General features: G+C 42.2%; 1 protein-coding gene across 21 annotated transcripts in view; it reads left to right on the top strand.

Moving 5' to 3' along the window:
- The window catches only part of FOXP1 (forkhead box P1), a 335,164-nt gene that overhangs the window by 265,683 nt on the left and 51,961 nt on the right, over positions 1-17,520 (top strand). For all 21 annotated transcript variants that reach the window (XM_018068353.2, XM_018068351.3, XM_018068356.3 and 18 more), the window contains 2 exons: positions 297-456; positions 6,522-6,726. In XM_018068353.2, coding sequence (XP_017923842.1) covers positions 297-456; positions 6,522-6,726 — 365 coding nt within the window. The remainder of the gene's footprint in view (positions 1-296; positions 457-6,521; positions 6,727-17,520) is intronic.

A 17,520-nucleotide genomic window follows, 5' to 3' on the forward strand; every position in this document is an offset into this window, starting at 1 on the left:
AGAGCAAGAAACACTGCAAACATTTTTAATTGGGGTGGCAGGAGGGATTTAGGTAGGATTAAAGTGACCGGTGGAGATGGGAATCTGTAGCCCTGTGGTTAGCTCTGGCATCTAAGCATACCTTGGGTTCTTTGACAAAGGTGGTGGTGGGCTTGCTGGCTTGGCCTTGATACCAGGTGACTGTGATCAGAAGTTAAAGTGTTTTGAGACAAGGAGCTCTCTAAATCCTCTGCTTTGCTCTGTTATTGACAAATGTGCATTTTTACTTTTATTTTTTTTTTTTTTGTCTTTTCCAGCCCCAGCAGCAGCAAGTGGCCACGCAGCAGTTGGCCTTTCAGCAGCAGCTCTTACAGATGCAGCAGTTGCAGCAGCAGCACCTCCTGTCTTTGCAGCGTCAGGGGCTGCTGACAATCCAGCCCGGGCAGCCTACTCTGCCTTTGCAACCCCTTGCACAAGGTAGGTGAGGTGGCAAAGCCATGGCATTTGTGCACACTCACATGGAATTGTCAGGCAGAGCGAGAGAGCTCATAGGCTCATAAAATAATAAGCATGGAAAGATGCTGACGGACAGGGTGGGCATTATAAAAATATTTTTGGAGAGGGCCAGTGCTGCAGTCATGTGCTGCTCTGGCTGGCAGGGGGTTTGGAGGTCACAGGCAGTTAGCATAGCAATAGAGCTACCACTTGTACTCACCTGGGCTTGAAATCCTTCACAGGAGGAGTCTGCATCGATTCCTGGTGCTAGTTTCATGCCTAAGGGTTTCTCTTTTCCAGATGTGTTTATTGGGCTGTTCCTGGTTCCAGCCTGATGGGGGGCTGGCTCAGGGTGGTTCTGACCCACAACTGCTGAGCTGGAGAGATCTCAGTGCCCTTGGCTGTGGCTGCCAGGGAGAGGGGCACTGCTCTCCACTACTGCTTACACGGCCTTCGTGTTACTGCCTCTGTGCTTCACAGCTTCATTCCTCCCTCCACATGAGGCAAATTGGGATTAACTCCGTTTAATTTTAATGGTGTTATTGACAATTAGATCCTCCTACATCTTTATTCATTCCTGCACTCTTCAAGAAGTTACTGCTTTGCTGAAATCCCAATTTATTTTCTTTTTTTTTTAAGACACTGATACAATGAAAGCATTACTTAAATCACAATACTTTTGACAGTGATTATAACCTGGGGTTTTTATTCTCTTTTTTCTTTTTTTGGCTTAAATTTATAATTTTATTTCTTAAATTGGGTTTGTCTGTAAGCCTTGGGACATTTTAACAGACTTGCCTGAGCTATGGCTGCTGTGGTTAAGGCAGAGTGTTCAGAGTTGGCATGGCTCAGATATGCCATGGCATCAACGATGATACTGGTATTTCTGAATAATCCTGCCTTTGCCTCTTGTTGCCCCATAATAAATTTGAATATTCACCTTAAAAACTTGAGTCAGCCCATGCTGAATGATTTGGGATCTTCCAAGCAGCCTTAGGGCTGCTCCTAGTTTCTAAATCATATAATGAATTTACATTCAGCTCTGTTCAGTTAAATGGAGGGGACGAGATGAAATTGCTTCTGTTCTTCACCCTCCTTTTTTTACAGTGTGCATAGCTGCAAAAAGGAGAGTGAGGTGGCTGGTGAATATTAACTTATATGGATAAACAGAGACCAGACTAGGGAGTGGAGCCTGCTTTGCTGTGTGGCTGACATGCTTTATTTAGACTTGTTTTTGCCAGACCCAGGAAGGTATTTGAACACTTAACTCCCATCTTGAGAGACTGAGCTTTTGGGGACCTGACACCTCCCTCTGCAAGACTCAGTTTAGCTTTCCAGCATCCCAGAGCGGCACACCTGGTCTAAAGTAGTGCTGTGCAGGAGTCAGAGGGTGATGCTTGGGAAGATGGTGCCCGAGTGGGAGCTGCAGGATCCGGCCTGGGGTGGTACCTGGTCAGTCACCATTGATGTGCAGTGTGATGAGGAGAAGGCGTGAAACGAGTCCAGGAAAAAGGGCACGTAGATGAAATGCCATTTATGCTTGCAGAATGTTGTAACGTGCATTAATTACGCTCCAGATTTATTGTTGGAAGCATCCCAGGCTGTTCCCACACACCCACCAGACTAAAGCTTCAACCTTTCTAATTTTTCCCACAGCTCCTGTACTATTAAGTTGGCTCGGTAAGGTTCATTGTGTAGTCCATCAGTTAAGCTGTCCAAAGGAGGGCAATTGGGCAGTGACAAGACACGCTCATGTGTAATGTGAAAGAAATGAATGTGGTGATGCATGAAGTGTAATCTGTGCGGTAACACATCGGAGACACCAGTAGGTAATTCAGCCGTCGTGGCATTGATTGATATGGTGAGCAGGGTAGTGCAACTATTAGTCCTCACCAAGGAGCGTATTTAAAACCTAAGGGGTGCTGACTTGCACGCCAGAGACGACATAAACATAAGCAGAAAGGGCTGGTTCTGGCAGGGAAATGAGCTGCGAGTGTTGGGGGCGGCGGGAGCCGGGAGCAAAGAGGGACTGGAGACTTTTCAGGCAGGTTGCAATACAGCACGATATTTTATTCCTTTTTATCAGAGAGATGATGGCTTAAAACTGATGTCATTATGAGGTTTAAATCAACTTTCTGCTTGCTTGAACATGGTCACCTGGGTATGGAGGTACAAGGACACAAAGAGGTTGAGCAACTCTGTTTGTCTTTGAGCCGGTGATACCTGGGGTTGGGAAATTGAGTTCCGTGAGCAGTAATCTGTCAACTGTCCCCACAACATACATTTTTTAAACCTGTGCCTACATTTTCTTTCATAATCAAGGGGACTAGTTGTCCTGAAAAATGCAATGAAGAGCCAGGGCTATAGTTTAAAATAATTGGTAATGGACACTTCTTATTTAAAAAAAAAATTACATCTCTCCTGCCCTTTTGTTTTCAGAATAGTTTGCAAGACTGAGACAAATACTGTAAATGTGTCTATAAAAGAAATAAAATCATCCCTCTAGTAACTGTAGCTGTGAATTTGGTTAAAAGCATTTTGCATTTCTTCTTAAGTATCTGTAATAGTAATAAATGTTTCCAAGGAGAGAATGCTACTTCATAAGTGATATTTTCGTTATGTTTTCAGAACTAATAGATTGTTTAAGCTGTATTTTAGTTTCTTTTTGGTTTTCAATGCTTACCTATTGTCTTGCATAAAATAGCACATCCTTTAATGTTATATTTGTGTAATCTTTGCCGCTTAGTATTTAGACACTTCTATAATCTAGATTTTACATCTGTACATAGCAGCAATTTAAAAATAAACCCCATTTCAGCAGTGTACTGAGCTGCGAGAGTGAGATCTTTAGTATCTGCAAAATGAAACTGCAAATCACACTTCAGATCACCAGCGAGTGAAAATAATAGGACTGAGACATCTGGGTGCCTGATTGCTCCTGTAGATTTGGCAGTTTCAGGTCTGAATCCTGTTCTTGGTCTGTAGGAAGTTGCAGCCCTGGCAGCAGTGATCTCGGGTAATTGCAGCACGGTTCTGGGAATCTGACTTGAAATTTAGCTCTCGCTGTTAAAATGAAACTGTTAAATGGTAAATTACATAATTTATTGAGAGTGGTCGTGGATCTATTTGACTTGCTTTTACCATTTGTTCTATTATTTTATTTAACCATTTTGCTGGATGAGTGATGAGCACACCTTTCAGCTGCCCAGTTTGACAGGCTAGTCAGGAATTCTCCCTAGAATTATTCTAAAAGAACTAAATTTGGAGAAGGAGGAGAGAGGCTATTTTTAATTTTATTTTATTAATCAGGTGATGTAATCATTTTTTTGGCAAGGGGTTGCGTGCAGACATGTATGACATCACAGTTAGCTCTTCAAATTAATGTAGCCCACCCTAAAATCCTTATTATCTCCAGCATTTCTTCCCCCACAATTGAGTATATTTTTCTTTCCATCTGTGCTGTAGTTGTCATTAGTGCTAATGTGAATTACACTTGGATAGGAAGTTAGAGCAAACACCTTGACTTCTAGGGGATCTACAGCGAGGTATAAATACCATGTCTGTTTTAATGGCTGTAATGCAGGCTTTTTCTTGGGTTACAAGATTAGTAGATCAGAAGTGACCAGGAGGAGAGGAGAAAGGGGAAGGGGGAGAAGAGCATGGATGCTAGCCTGTATCTAATTAAAAACCTGCAAAAATCGAGATTAAAAAAAAAAAAAAGTCCAGTTATTCTTTCCCTATTTGCTTATTCTGGAAAATAAAAATAGGTGTCGGCTCATACGGTCTCATATCAATATGTTATCATCAACAGACAAGTCTATTCACTATTGTTTCAATTGAGTAAACAGTGTGTAAGGGTCAGCCGTGCTCACAGGTAATTGTTAGTGCACAGACAGTCCTGTCAAGCATGTTGGCTAAAAATACATCCCACACTGTCACTTCGCAAGGTGTTTGAAAATAATAGCCCCCACACAGCAAAACAGGACACAGGCTTGTGTACTGACCTTTTTCTTTGTTTAATTTGCTCGGAGGTTTAATTTCAGGGGACAAGTAATAATTGAATATGTCTAATAACTAAATGCTCATTTGGGACAAAATCCATCAAAATATAATTGGCATTTGGGGCTGATGAAAGGAAAATGACGTGGCTTTAGAAAAGCGGATGTGTCCTAAGAATATCTGATCACTTAATGTATAAATTGAAGCCTCTTCCATAATATATATTAATTGCAGATACTTAAGGATTTTAGCATTTTTTTGTAGTGAACCGTTACCGGAGACCAACTGTTTTTGTTAATGCTACTCTGGGAAAGGCGGGGAAGGTTATTGGTCTGTCGTGCAATAATTTACTCCTCTTTGATATGCAAACGATCCACGGTGAATATAAAAAAATCCTATCAGACTCATTTCACAGTTCTTAACCACTTAGATTCTCTGGAGTCTATCGCCTCATTAGACCAGTGCTCTCCAAAGCTAGCATAATTAAAATCTTTAACAGTTTAGCAAAGTAAAGATGTTTGGCTGATCACGTTGAGATGATTATCTATCCATTGTATTCTAAATGACAAAAATAAATTAAATTTAGACCTTGGCATTTTTTATTATGTGTTTCAAATGAATATAATGCATACTGCCTCTTTTTTTTTTTTTTATTTCAGTACCTTAGGTTGGGTGAGGTACATGCCTGCGTGAGCTGCTGCTGTACACTCAGAAAATGGCAGGTTTCCTTAGGATAGCTCCAGTGCTACAACATGGTGAAACAATGAACAGTCACCCAAACGATGAGCTGGAAGCACAGTGATGAGAAACCTCTTTAAAAACACACAGACACTGGCTATTATTATTATTTTTTTTCCCCTGAATATTTGAGTGACGTGTCTCTACTGCTAATTTTTTCCCATGGCCTTCTCTGAAGGAGCACTGAAATAGTCTGCTGTGAGAGAAACTTGACTTGTTTGATCATGTCACAAACATCAGCTTTATCCAAAAGCATGATCTCAGCTTGAGCACATGGTTCCCCTTCTGTTTGGCCCACTGGAGTTTGCAGTTTTTTCTTGCATTAGTTCTTGAATGTTGTCTCCTAACCCTGGTGTCCACTTTGGGACATTTAGAAAAATACAATTTTTTATTATTATTTTTTTCTTGAAGCTTATTTTCTGTTTTCGTTTTACTTTTGAATGGCTCATTAGCATTGATCTAAGAAATGACAGTAATAATAGTGTTACTTGTATAGAAAGTTACACAGTTTTTCGGTAGACACATCCATCAATTAAGTGAGCAGTTCGAGAAACCAAAATTAATGAGAAAGATAGGTGTGTTAATGAAATAATCATAGTATAATCAATTTGACTGTTAAAATTTGAAAAGCATTTCAGGAAGACAATATGAATTCATAATTTATGTCTAAAAGTGATTAATAAAAACTGTATTTAATAACAAAGCTATTTGTCATCATTTAAAACTTAAGCACAAAATTAGTCATATTGTGGTTCATGTTGTCATAATAATAAAGCTGAGTATTTTTTTCCCTGAGACCTTCCTTGTTTTTAATAACAGGTTAGAAAGTAGTCACTTTCCTTAAAAAAAAAAAGGAAATGAAAATTGGGGAAAAAGAAAGAAATTAAATTTTTTAGCTGACCACAGAGTAGCCCTTGGCCACCTTTGCTGTCAACCTTGCTGTGAGTGCTGGGGGAATTTCTGCCTGTGTAGGGATTCTGGATATGGGCCTTTTGGTCTAAGAATTGCAAAAAAAATTAATAATTAACGTGGTGTTTTGGGTAGGTGTGCTGTTGTATGGATTTCCCCCCTAACCCCCCTGATTTTGCATTACATGAGTGTTGCAGGTGTCACACCAGAGCGTGGCAGAGCCGTGCTGTGCTCAGTATTAGCATTTAGTTATTAAAAAAAAAAAAAAAAATACATGCGCAAAAACACACACAGGCAAAACTAACACTAGGCTTTGTTTACTGACTCTTTGATTTAATTACTGTTTGAAGACGGCCGAATTAGCTGTTAATTGATTTAATTATCCAATTTGTTTGTTTCAGGCATGATTCCAACAGAACTGCAGCAGCTCTGGAAGGAAGTGACAAGCTCGCACACAGCGGAGGAGGCAGCCAGCAACAACCACAGCAGCCTGGACCTGTCCACCACCTGCGTCTCCTCCTCCGCGCCCTCCAAGACCTCCTTAATCATCAACCCACACGCCTCAACTAATGGACAGCTATCAGTCCACACTCCTAAACGGGAGAGGTAGGTCCCCGGGGGGGGTTTCCACACTGGGCATCTCCAAGGGATGGCGGAACGGGAGCGGTGGCCAACAGCCTTGGCCTCGGTTTTGTCCTTCCTCGTCTTGCTCTGTCTGGTGTTGGCGTGGTTGAATAGAGTCTCTACTGGGCAGAATATGCTCCTTTTGTTCACATCTTTATGGCTTGTTAATTGGATCAATGTGGGTACAATTAGCTAATTAGAAGTGCATTGGATAAGCGTATTGGGGGAAGTGTAAAGACTGTAAGCTGGGGAGTATTTTGAGTTTTGCATCGGGGTGATGGTACTCTTGATGTGCTTTGGGTTTGCATGCTGGAGGTGAAGAATAAAATCTGTTGGTCAGTATAGTATTAATTTTTCTGCCAAATTTTGGTGCCCCATCTCATCTAACATGTTTGCATTTTCTTTTTTTACTCTGTATTTACCTGCTTTCATGAGACAGGGTAGGCTTGAGTTCACCAGGTTTCTCTAAAAACAAAGTGGCTCTTTTTTTAATGTGCTGATAAAATTAGCTAACTGGTATTGTTTGGCTTTTAAAAGTGTGAGTTAATTTATACTTGCTTGGCTTGCATTGTTAAAAGAAATGGCTTAAATCAGGGGTTGTCTGTTGATGTGCTTCTCGGCGCGGGCTCTGCTTTATTCCAGAGGATGCTTTATTGCAGGTTTGTTTCTGTACACCCCCAGATTTCACTGAGGCGTGTCTAACAATGTAACTTTTGCTTACAGTGAGATAGACAGGCCCAGGCGTTGGGGCCGTGGGTGCCAGTGTTGGCTGCAGCCTCAGCGTCACTGCTGGAGGAGGAGAGGAAGGGTCTCGAGGAGTGGGCGCAATGGAGAGGACAGTGCTCCTTTGCATTCAGGAGAGTCCCTTTGCCCATCTAGAAATGCTATAGCAGACACCAGTGAAAGCTGGATTTTATGGAAACTGATGGCTTTGTCTTTCCATCCTCCTTTCATTCATTAGAAAGAGGATAATGGAATTTTTAAGCCATAGAGTTTGTATTTCTGGTGGTCTGAGAGTAGATTGATAGGGAAGCTGTATAAATACCTCTTACATCTTTCTGATATTAAGAAAATGGTGCTGTTGGGAATAGATAGATTTTAAGGGAGAGCACACCCACTGTTGGAAGAACTGCTGTGTGTGAGGCATCATTTATATACCCATTGAAAGGATGTGGGGGAACCTCAGTGAATACATTTATAATGCATGTAAATGCCAAGGACGTGGTTTTCATGAAGACTTACATGGGATACTAAAAACAATTTGATGTTTATTAAACAATTAAATTCCCTTTTTGCTGCATGTAGAGCTGAACAAGATGGGTTTATGAGTTTTCAGTAAATTTTTTATTCGTGTTTTTCTTACCGAGTATATAAAATAAAACCCCATGTAGTGAGATGGATGTTATTTCAGTGAGTAGAGGCACATGCTGTCTGCTAATGGCAGTCTAACCCAGGAAACAGATTCAGTTCAGTTTGCAGTGGAGTGGAAATACAGGAATCTATTCCAAAGAAAGAGTTTTCTCTGTGTATACTGTTGAGCAGAACTGGAAATCCATGTGTCTGAGTCCTGTACTTGTGGTCTGGAGACAGTTGGGATCTGCAGACAAGGTGATACATATGTTTTTATTAGTAAAGTTCCAGATTAATTAGGAAGGCATAAACATGCCATGGTGTTGTTTGAGATTGTCTTAGTTTAGAAGACTTAAAATCCTCAGTGCCTGAATCAATAGCTGTATTATTAAGCTTGCTGTATACTTTTCTTGCATATCTGTTGAGTTTTCTGCAATATCAAAATACGAAAATAGATATGTTTAGGAATACAAATAAGAGAGCTACAGGCTTTGCTTTATCCTGCCTGTGTTTGGTACATGGAGGGTTTACACCATCCATTTGCTGCAGTGATTGAATTACATCTTTATCCATAAGTAGAGCGGGAGACTACAGACAGGAGAATGCCTCCTGATGCACTTAAGGGTTTTGTTGCAGTCTCATCAGGCACTGTGGTGCCTGCCTGGATTTCATGTGACACAGAAACTCCTTCGTGAGATATTCTGCACCGGTTTCCTTTCTGAAAGGGTGTTTATCTATAGGCAGGGAGTTTGGGGTGGGGAGTGAGCAAAGAGGGAAGAGTTGCTGTGCTCTGCTATCAGATGTATATTTGAAAGCTCACAGAAGGGGAAATTTTAGTGCACTTAAAAAAAGAGGGAGCGCAGGCACAAAGCAGGGTTTTGGTAACTTTTTGTTTGCGAGATTAAGACTAGAAAAAAATCATGGGGCTGATGGGAGCTTGAGTTTGCTGGACTTACAGTGAAATCCATGTATGATCTTGTACCCAGCTGGCTCAGCAGAACAAATACAAGGAGACTGGGAGGTGCTCCCTAGTCCAGGCTCAGGTCAGATGGATCTGTGGGAAGGGCTTGTAAGAGAGGTATCAGCCCTTCTGCCTCTCATCTGCCCTGCTAGGCCAGGGCAGGTTTTTAGGTTGTGGCTTCCTCCCCTCATTTCTGCACCTTCTGTGCAAGTGGCTGTTAGCTCTGGTTGAATACAACCAAGAGCTATTTATTTAGATTTAACCAATAATAAAAAGCACATAGTAAAAACTGTAAGTGTCCTAACAGTTAAGCACAGCCCTATCATAACGACTGCCCAGCAGCAATAAATAATCACATACAGGTAACATTAACTTTTAGGGTGTGCTGTAAAGCTGTTTTCAACCCCTTCCTCTTGGGCTTTTGAGAAGGACTGGGCAGCAGGAGGCAAGTTGCTTATGTGGGAGTTACTATCATCACTGTCATCTCTGGCACATGTCACTGGGATAGTTCAGGCTGTGCTTTACGGGGTTCCTGATCCCACAGGTCAGGTTGGGAGGCTGCTCAAGACCTGCGAGACAGGAGGCACCTGCATTAGAATCAGCGGGCGAGCGGCAGGTCTGCTGTGTATCTTGGGTAAAAACACATTTTGGTTATAAACAAGGGGTTTAAAATAGCAGGAGAAATAGTCATTGGCTGCTTGGCGTGCCCACGCGTCGCTGTGCCGCGAGCCCAGGCTCAGGGTTGTGCACAGAGAGGCTGCAGTCCTGCTCACGCTGTGGGGGATGCAGCTCTGGTGACACTGGTGACTGTGGGGCTGCTGTGCTTGGAGCCAAAGGACAATGAAAATTCTCCTTTATGACTAAAAAGCAAACAGCAGGTGGGTGGCCAGAGTCACCTGGGACGCTCAAAAAGCAAAAATGCATTCAAAAGCAGGAGGCATCCTCCCTTCTGGGCAGGGCCCAGGGAGCATTGTGGTGCTGCTCTCGGTTTCTGTGTGCTCTGCAGGGCTTTCATGGAAATGAAACAATTCCAGCTATAAATAATGGGTTAATGCTTTCATTCATTTGGGCTTTAAATGTATATTACATCTATGCTTTTGTCCCACATTTCGCCCAGTTTCTGAAAGTAGCAGCAGCAGCAGCTCTGGGGTTTGGTGCACAGCAATCTGTTAAGGAGATAAATAATCTGCTTTGGCATGACACTCCTACTCTCCTCTTTAATTTGTCTTACACAAGGAAAATTATAATTAAATCATTCAGGGTAAACCCTTGAGTGTAGAGAAGGAAAAAACACACTTTGGTAAAGATTGCCAATAGAGACCAACTTCCCTGTTGTGCCGTGCAGAGACATTTATCAATATTCAGCACTATTAAAGAGAGAACATTTCGTGTGATTTGTGAGGCGGATGCCAAAGCTCAAATCAAGGCTTGTTAAGATCCTTTCCCCATGCAATCATGGGCATTCAGCATCATTAGAATTCAGCACTGACTGTGTGTTTCATGCTTTGATTTTACTCAGACAATTTAATAATGTTTATTGTGCTGATTATATATATAAATTCACTCAATGCAATAAACATACCTCAGTCATCAGTACCCTAAGGGAAATATTTAGTTATAGATACTTGTATTCACTCAGGATAAGGGAAAGTGAGACCATCAACCAGCATGCAAACCTCTCATCATCTTATCAGCATTTGGGTTTCTTCAGAAACAAGCAGTTTCTCTACACAAGTAAATAAATAAATAACATGAGCCAGTTAAGTACATCTGCTGTGCTTAGAAATGTCAAGGACAGTACCCGCTTTCCATCTCGCTCCACTGCATCTTATTTGGGGGAAACTGGATTATTTTCTTAAAAAGAACAGCAAAACAAGGCGGGTGGATGCCCGGTCACTTCAGGTGACTACTGACTGTATAACCTGGTAAGCATTGGGCATCCTGAACCTGCATGCTTGGGAATATTCCTGTTGTGAGTAGGTTTGGGAGAGCAGAACAGTGCAGAATTCATCACTGCTTTGTAGTGCGCAGAGGTTACTCCAGTTTGGGCTTAAGCTGGGAGGTCTGGGGGTGCTGTGGAGCAGCTGGGCACCTGTGTGCTGGTCCCATCCCCTGGTACCGTCCTGTACTGAGTGCAGCAGAGCCAGGATGGTGGAGACTGTACACAGACAAGGGAGTTAATTAAGGTTCAGACCTGTTAGTTTAAGAAACACAACTTGTTTACCAGAGGTTGCAGTTAAAGGCTACATGTCCAAGAGATCTTTTGCCATCTGCCAACAGCCCTATGCTTGGGTTTTGCCCTTACACATAGGCAAGCAGCCATCTCATAGGAAAAATAGATGGGATAAACAAGGGGATTTTAAAATTACTTTTTCTTGCCAGCATGGCAGGAGGAAGGAGTCTGGAGAAAGCTCTGAAGGGAAGTGTGAGGAATGGCATGGCAGACCACTGATCTGCTGGTTAGGCTTAATGCCCCATGTTTCACTGTTGTTATCTTCCATGCCAGCTGATCCTCCATCAAAATCCCAAGGCCCTTAGATGAAGGCATTAGGATTCAGCACAATTAAGAATTACAGACTTCGGTCCATTATTAATGCTCGGGATGAAACAGTTCAGCCTGCAGTCCATATGCTCCCAGGGCCTGATCCTCTCTTGGCCAGCCTCTCTGTGTAGTCCTGGCATTCGTTCTGCACTGGTGCCAGCATCAAATCTGCTCATCCATGTCGGCTCCCCTCAGTTGCTCCCTGCAGTTGATTTTAGCTCATTATACTTTACCCTCAGCAGAGCTGAGTTAGATTAGGTTACCTCAAATCCAGTCTCCTGTAAGCAGTCGGTGTTCCTGGGACCTTTCCTCCCAAAAGGTATTTAGCTGCCTCATGTTCTCAAACTCCTATCACGACCCTTGTGCTGTTACCCACGGTCTGAGCAGCTCGGGTGCCTCCATGCAGCTTCCTTGCTGTGGAGCCGGGTTGGAGTCAGAGACTGGAGCCAGATGCCCAGCTGTGTATCCGATAAACCATCCCTTTCTACACGGCTCCCTCTTCCCATGCACCTCCAGCGGGTGTGATGGCTGTGGGGCTGGTTGGGCTGTTCAGTGACAGTGCCACAGCCAGAGCAGGGCACTGTCCTGACCATCTCCATTTATTACATACAGGTACAGCCCACAGTGTCCCAGTGCCTGATCCCTTGGCCCTCGTTCCCCTGCCAAAACAATTGCCACCAGTTACGGCGTGTGCTCCCCTCTGAGTCACTTCTCTGTGACCAGCTTTGAAAAAACACCAGCCGTGACTCAGACCTGGCATTGCTAATCTCCAGTTTTAAGCCTTATCAAGCATTTTTTATTGTTCGTGCTTCTCAGATGCGGGTGTGGAGCCTCCTTTGCGTCGCCCGCACCCACCGTCTGCCATGGCACTCTTGTGTTCGAGGAGCCTTCTGCTAAATCAGTTGTACAGTTACACTCGTTCCTCAGTCTGCCCGGGAGCTCTTTAATCAAATTATGGTTTTCAAGGAATTCCTTCGCTAAACCCTGGAAAATCGCTCCTGGTCTGTTTTATTTGGTTTTTTTTTTCCCTGCAAAAGATGCAAAGTTAAGCAGCCTGTGGATATTTGATGTGGCCCTTGGCTGAACGAGGGTGCTGGTCGGATGCTTGGGAAGCTGCTCCGGCGTCAGGGAGCTCCTGCACACCAGCGCTTCACTGCTGTCTGGTCCCATGTAATAACCGTCAGTTGTACAACTCCAAACACTAAGCTAATGTATCAAAAAGCACTTAAAATAGATTGGGTGAGCCTTGGCAGACGCTTAGCAGAACTTTTCCAAATTTTAGCATATGTATTGTTTTATTCCTCCATCTGGCCAACAGATCATTGTTTGATATCTGAGTGCTTTGCATATCTCCTCCCTTTTCTTGCAACTGAGATACTTACACGTGCATTTAATACAGCTTAATGCTATTTTTACATACCAGAGAAATAGCTGATGGCTTTCTGTTAATTGCATGCACTTTGCAGTTAAACTTTTACTAAAACATTCCTGTCTAAATACTTAAAGTCCAATGAAAATTTGTCCTCTTCTTTTATTAGAGGTGTTTATGTACTAGTCTTAAAAAGGGACCTGGTTTTGGTTTACTGCACCATGGATTCCTGTTTCTTTTTATTTCGTCCTGTGTGCAAGTTGTCCTTCCTAAGCATTTGCTCGAAGATCTGACTGTCCTGAATAGCTGAACAGGGACCTAACGAAGAACTGTGTTACTTTTTTATCATACATAACATAACCTGAGAGTCTAAAGGAAACACCCTTGAAAATGCCATAGAAGTAGAGGAGTTAGGTGACTTTTGTGTGACTATTTTCTCTGCTGTTCAATAAAAATGGAGCAGTTAGTATGACAGCTGCTATATCATGTTATATTGTACTGCTAAGATATTGAGCAGCATTTAAAGTAAAACTCCACCATTAAGCTGTGTAAACTTTATCCATTTCACTATGGTTTAATGGAAAAAAAATGAGTTTCTCAATAAAATGACATCATTTTTCCCAGGTTGTAATGTTCACTTTACAACTGTTTTTCTTTAATTCAGTTTATTTTACTTTACTTTTTCTTGGCATCCTTTTTTTTCTTGCAGTTTGGAGAGGGGGAAATCTCTTTTCACAGAGCAGCTAGGTGCTGCTCAAACCTCTCTTCCCTTCTTTTCCCCTTCTCCCCCTCCCTCAACATCTTGCACTAATCTGGAGCTCTATTTTTGTCAGGCAGACAGGGTTGTATTTTCGAAGTAGTGAGATGCACATTGAAATTTGGTAATCGGGATTTGTGGCTCTACCTGCTGCACATTGAGGGGTAGGGGAAAGAGCAGGAGGAAAAGCATTGCTTGCTGCTGGAGCAACGTTTGTGGAATGCCACGGGGTGTTTTTCTGTGTAACTGTTGTTGTTAAGCTGGGAGGACTGTAATTTTTTCTGTGTGATCAGGAAAACGTATGTATATTATAAAATATATTCTTGTCATTAAAAGGATGGTATAAGCCCAGGCAGGGAAACTGCTAATATGTGTTGCAGCTTGTCATTTTGGGCTGCATGAATAAAGAGGTGAACTATTCCTTTGGGAAACAATCTCGGGAACTGAGCAACAGATCCGCTAGCCAGCAAATTCTTCCTAACTGTAATTTTCCTTTTTGTGTATACTCAAAAATAACATCACAATGGGCCCTTAAATACCATTTCATACACAGAGCACAATTTCCACAGCACAGGTGGTGCTAATATAGGACAGTCCCCTAGGCACTTGTCGCCAGGAGTTGTACAGCTTGTTCAGTGTCTGCATCCATATGGCAATCTGTCCCATTCATAGAAAGACATTGTAGCTGTGCCTGTGGGTGCTGTGGTCAATGTAGTGTAAAAAGTAGATTTTAACTCTCGGCAACCTATGTTCTGCTGTTTGTTTTATTGTAGAATCCAATTTATAACGTGGGGGAAGAAAAATCAGCTCAGAGCAAATTCCAGAACAATCTGGCTGGCTGGGGTTTGTGTTTATTCTTGGAGCGCATGGTTAATCAGCAGGTGCACAGCCCCGCGCGCTCTAATGAACAGTTTACAGGAAGTCTTGCTCGGAAGAAACATTTTCCTTGTTGTTTATACTGTGAATTAACTCAGAAGTTGCAAAGCTGTAAACGATGTTAGCTGGCCACGTATGTCGTGCAAGTCTGTTCCATACTTCTCTTTTTTTGGCTTTGCTTCCCACTGTTGCATGGTTTTCCCTGGGTGTGCGGTGCTCTGGAAGGATGCTGAGCCTCTCATGGTGTTTGCCCCTGAAAGGGGCAAATCACAGCAAAGAGGCTCTCTAAAAAAGGAGGGTGAAGCTTTAGTGTTGCCCAGTGGTTCAAATCTAAACACATGAACGTGATTTATGGCTGCTCTGGTATCTATCACTCCAATGCCAAGTGTTGTTCTGTTTTAGTGGGACTATTTGTTATACCTTTTAGTAAACACAAACAAATAGACCGCCTAGCACCTGCAGCAGCATATGATATTTACACTACCTGTATGATTCAGCACGCTTCCCTGGGGAAGCAGGCTTGTGTCCTCTCGATTTTTAGTGCTTTTTTAAACAGCATTCTTCCGAGGGAAAGCCTGTGGCAAAGAGAATGCAATGTTTTAACTGTATTTCTCCCTTGGAGTCATTATTTATCTTAATTATATTTTTATAAACATTTCCCCAAGGGCACTTTGCTGCTGCCACGGTGGGGTAGGGTGGGCAAAGGCCCCCCCAGCGAGCTGCCAGGCTGTGTGTGATGTGACAGTCACCTTCTGCACAGGTTTTGTTGTGCCTGTGGGACAGGGGTGAAAAATACTGACGTGAATAATCCCTGTTAATCATATTTGTTGACGTATCACCAGTTTATATAAGAGTGGAAGACTTGCCTCAACTCTAAATGGAACAGAATAGAATTTTGTTGAACAAGAATAGATCTTGTTTCTCAGTGTTTTCTTTTACTATAAATTTAAATGTTACAACAGAATATAAATTACAGTAAAATAAGGTTGGCAAACAGGATCTTTGTACAAAGTATGTATGTACGTTGGTAATTTTACACCTCGGTCTCTGTGAAGTCCAAGGTCTAATCCTGTGTTTTTAAACTTGTGTGTGTTCTTAAAAGCACTGCTGAATCAGGGCCAAAGCTTTGCCATTGCCACCTCCCTCTGCCATGCGAATTGGGTGTGTAAGAGGGATGGGATTGCTGTGCTGAAAGTCAGTGTAAAAAATAACAAACTGAAAAAAAACCCCAGAACATCCCCCCCCAACCTCCAAAACCCATGAAAGTGGTTGGATCACATTTTTTTCCTAATTAAACTAAGATACTGAATCAATCCGTTTTCATCTGAATAAATTAGGAGACTGTTCAGAGAGGAATAAAATGAGATTTAGCAGGGATAAGTAGAAAGTAGCCCAGCTAGGAAATCAAAATTCCAAACTGCGGGTTTGACATGACACGTCAGCTGCTCAGCATCGGTTGTGTGGGAAATGGCTGAGGCATAATCGGGGTTGAGAAATTAAGGTGGGACACTCTGTGCCATGTCTTAGTTAAAAAGGTAAATGCAGTCATGGGAGGCATAAACATGCATGTTGCATCTGAGTCCTTTTTTTTTTCCTGTTCTACTTTATGCAGAACCAGTTAAACCACATTGAGCGTGATGTACAATTGGCCCCTCTCTTGCAGAAAGGATAAAGAGAAGCTGGAGCAAATATAGAGGAGAGCAGCTAGGATGATAAAGGAGTTGGAGGGAATAGGCTATGAAGACAGATTAAAGGGAATTAAAGATCTACACCCTGGAAAAATAGAGGCTCTAGGAGGATGTGATTATGGTATGTAAGTACATGAAGTGATGCTACAAAGAAGAAGAGGGAAAAAATTGTTCTCATTAGTTAGCAGTGCTGGAATTTAAAATCCAGCGTTTCAAATCGTGTGCGTCTGGGTATATTTGATGTACTTTTCACTACAGTACCTAAGCACAGGGTTGAAATAAAAAAATAAGAGTTTTAAATCATAGAGAAACTCGTTAATTCAAGTGCAGGAATGGAACTTGCATCTGAAATAAGTGGTGGATTTTTGGCAATGGGCATTTCTTTTAAATGCTCTAGAAATACATTTTAATTCCTCCAAGGAAGGGATGTAGGGCAGTGACTGTCCTAGAAGAGGGGCTGCCACTGGAAGGAGGATGTAGTAGTGTTAGAGTGCTGGAGGGTCATAACGTTGATTAATAATCCAAACCATCAGTGCACAGATCAAAACCAGAAGACGATGCATATAATTACCCAGTCAGGTTCTGCTCTTTGCAGTGGGGAGGGGGATAAAAAAGAAGAGGAATGTTAGCCAGATTTTGTCTTAGTCTTGCTGCAAATGCTCCAGCACACTCCTTGCAAACCAGGAATTTAGGGAATAGTACCACAAGAGGCATAAATGGAGGGCAGTGATTCAGGGTGCACAGCTGGCCTTGTGTTACAACAGCACTGCTGTTTTCTTTCTTATACTACAGGAGTACATAAGTTAGTGCACACTGATTAGAAGAGAGGATTTCAGCCTGTGGGCTGCAGTTTTAACCTGATTTGTCTTAAATTGGTGTAGTCATTTAAAATGTAATATACCACTCCTGTTACTTCCAATAGGACTTGATGTAAAACATGAGCTTCTTCTTGTCCTATGTCTGGATGTGGACTAAAGTAGTGAGGAAGAGGAGAAATGTATCTCTTAAAAGCATCCAGAAATTTGCAAACCAGTTCTAGAAAGAGCTGTCAGTGACCACACACATCAAATGCCACCTCTCCGTAAAGTCCACAGCCTTCTTCTAAGCTTTATTCAGACAATTCTCTGTTCAGATCACATACTTGTTTCCTGGGCATTTCCTGAGGCTTGGACAGGAGCATGAATATCTAGAAATAGTTCATTTCGATATATGGCTTAACACTTTAGTTGTTTC

Source organism: Manacus vitellinus, unplaced genomic scaffold (assembly GCF_001715985.3).
Source record: "Manacus vitellinus isolate BGI_N305 unplaced genomic scaffold, ASM171598v3 scaffold_14_pilon, whole genome shotgun sequence".
NCBI lineage: Eukaryota > Metazoa > Chordata > Aves > Passeriformes > Pipridae > Manacus > Manacus vitellinus.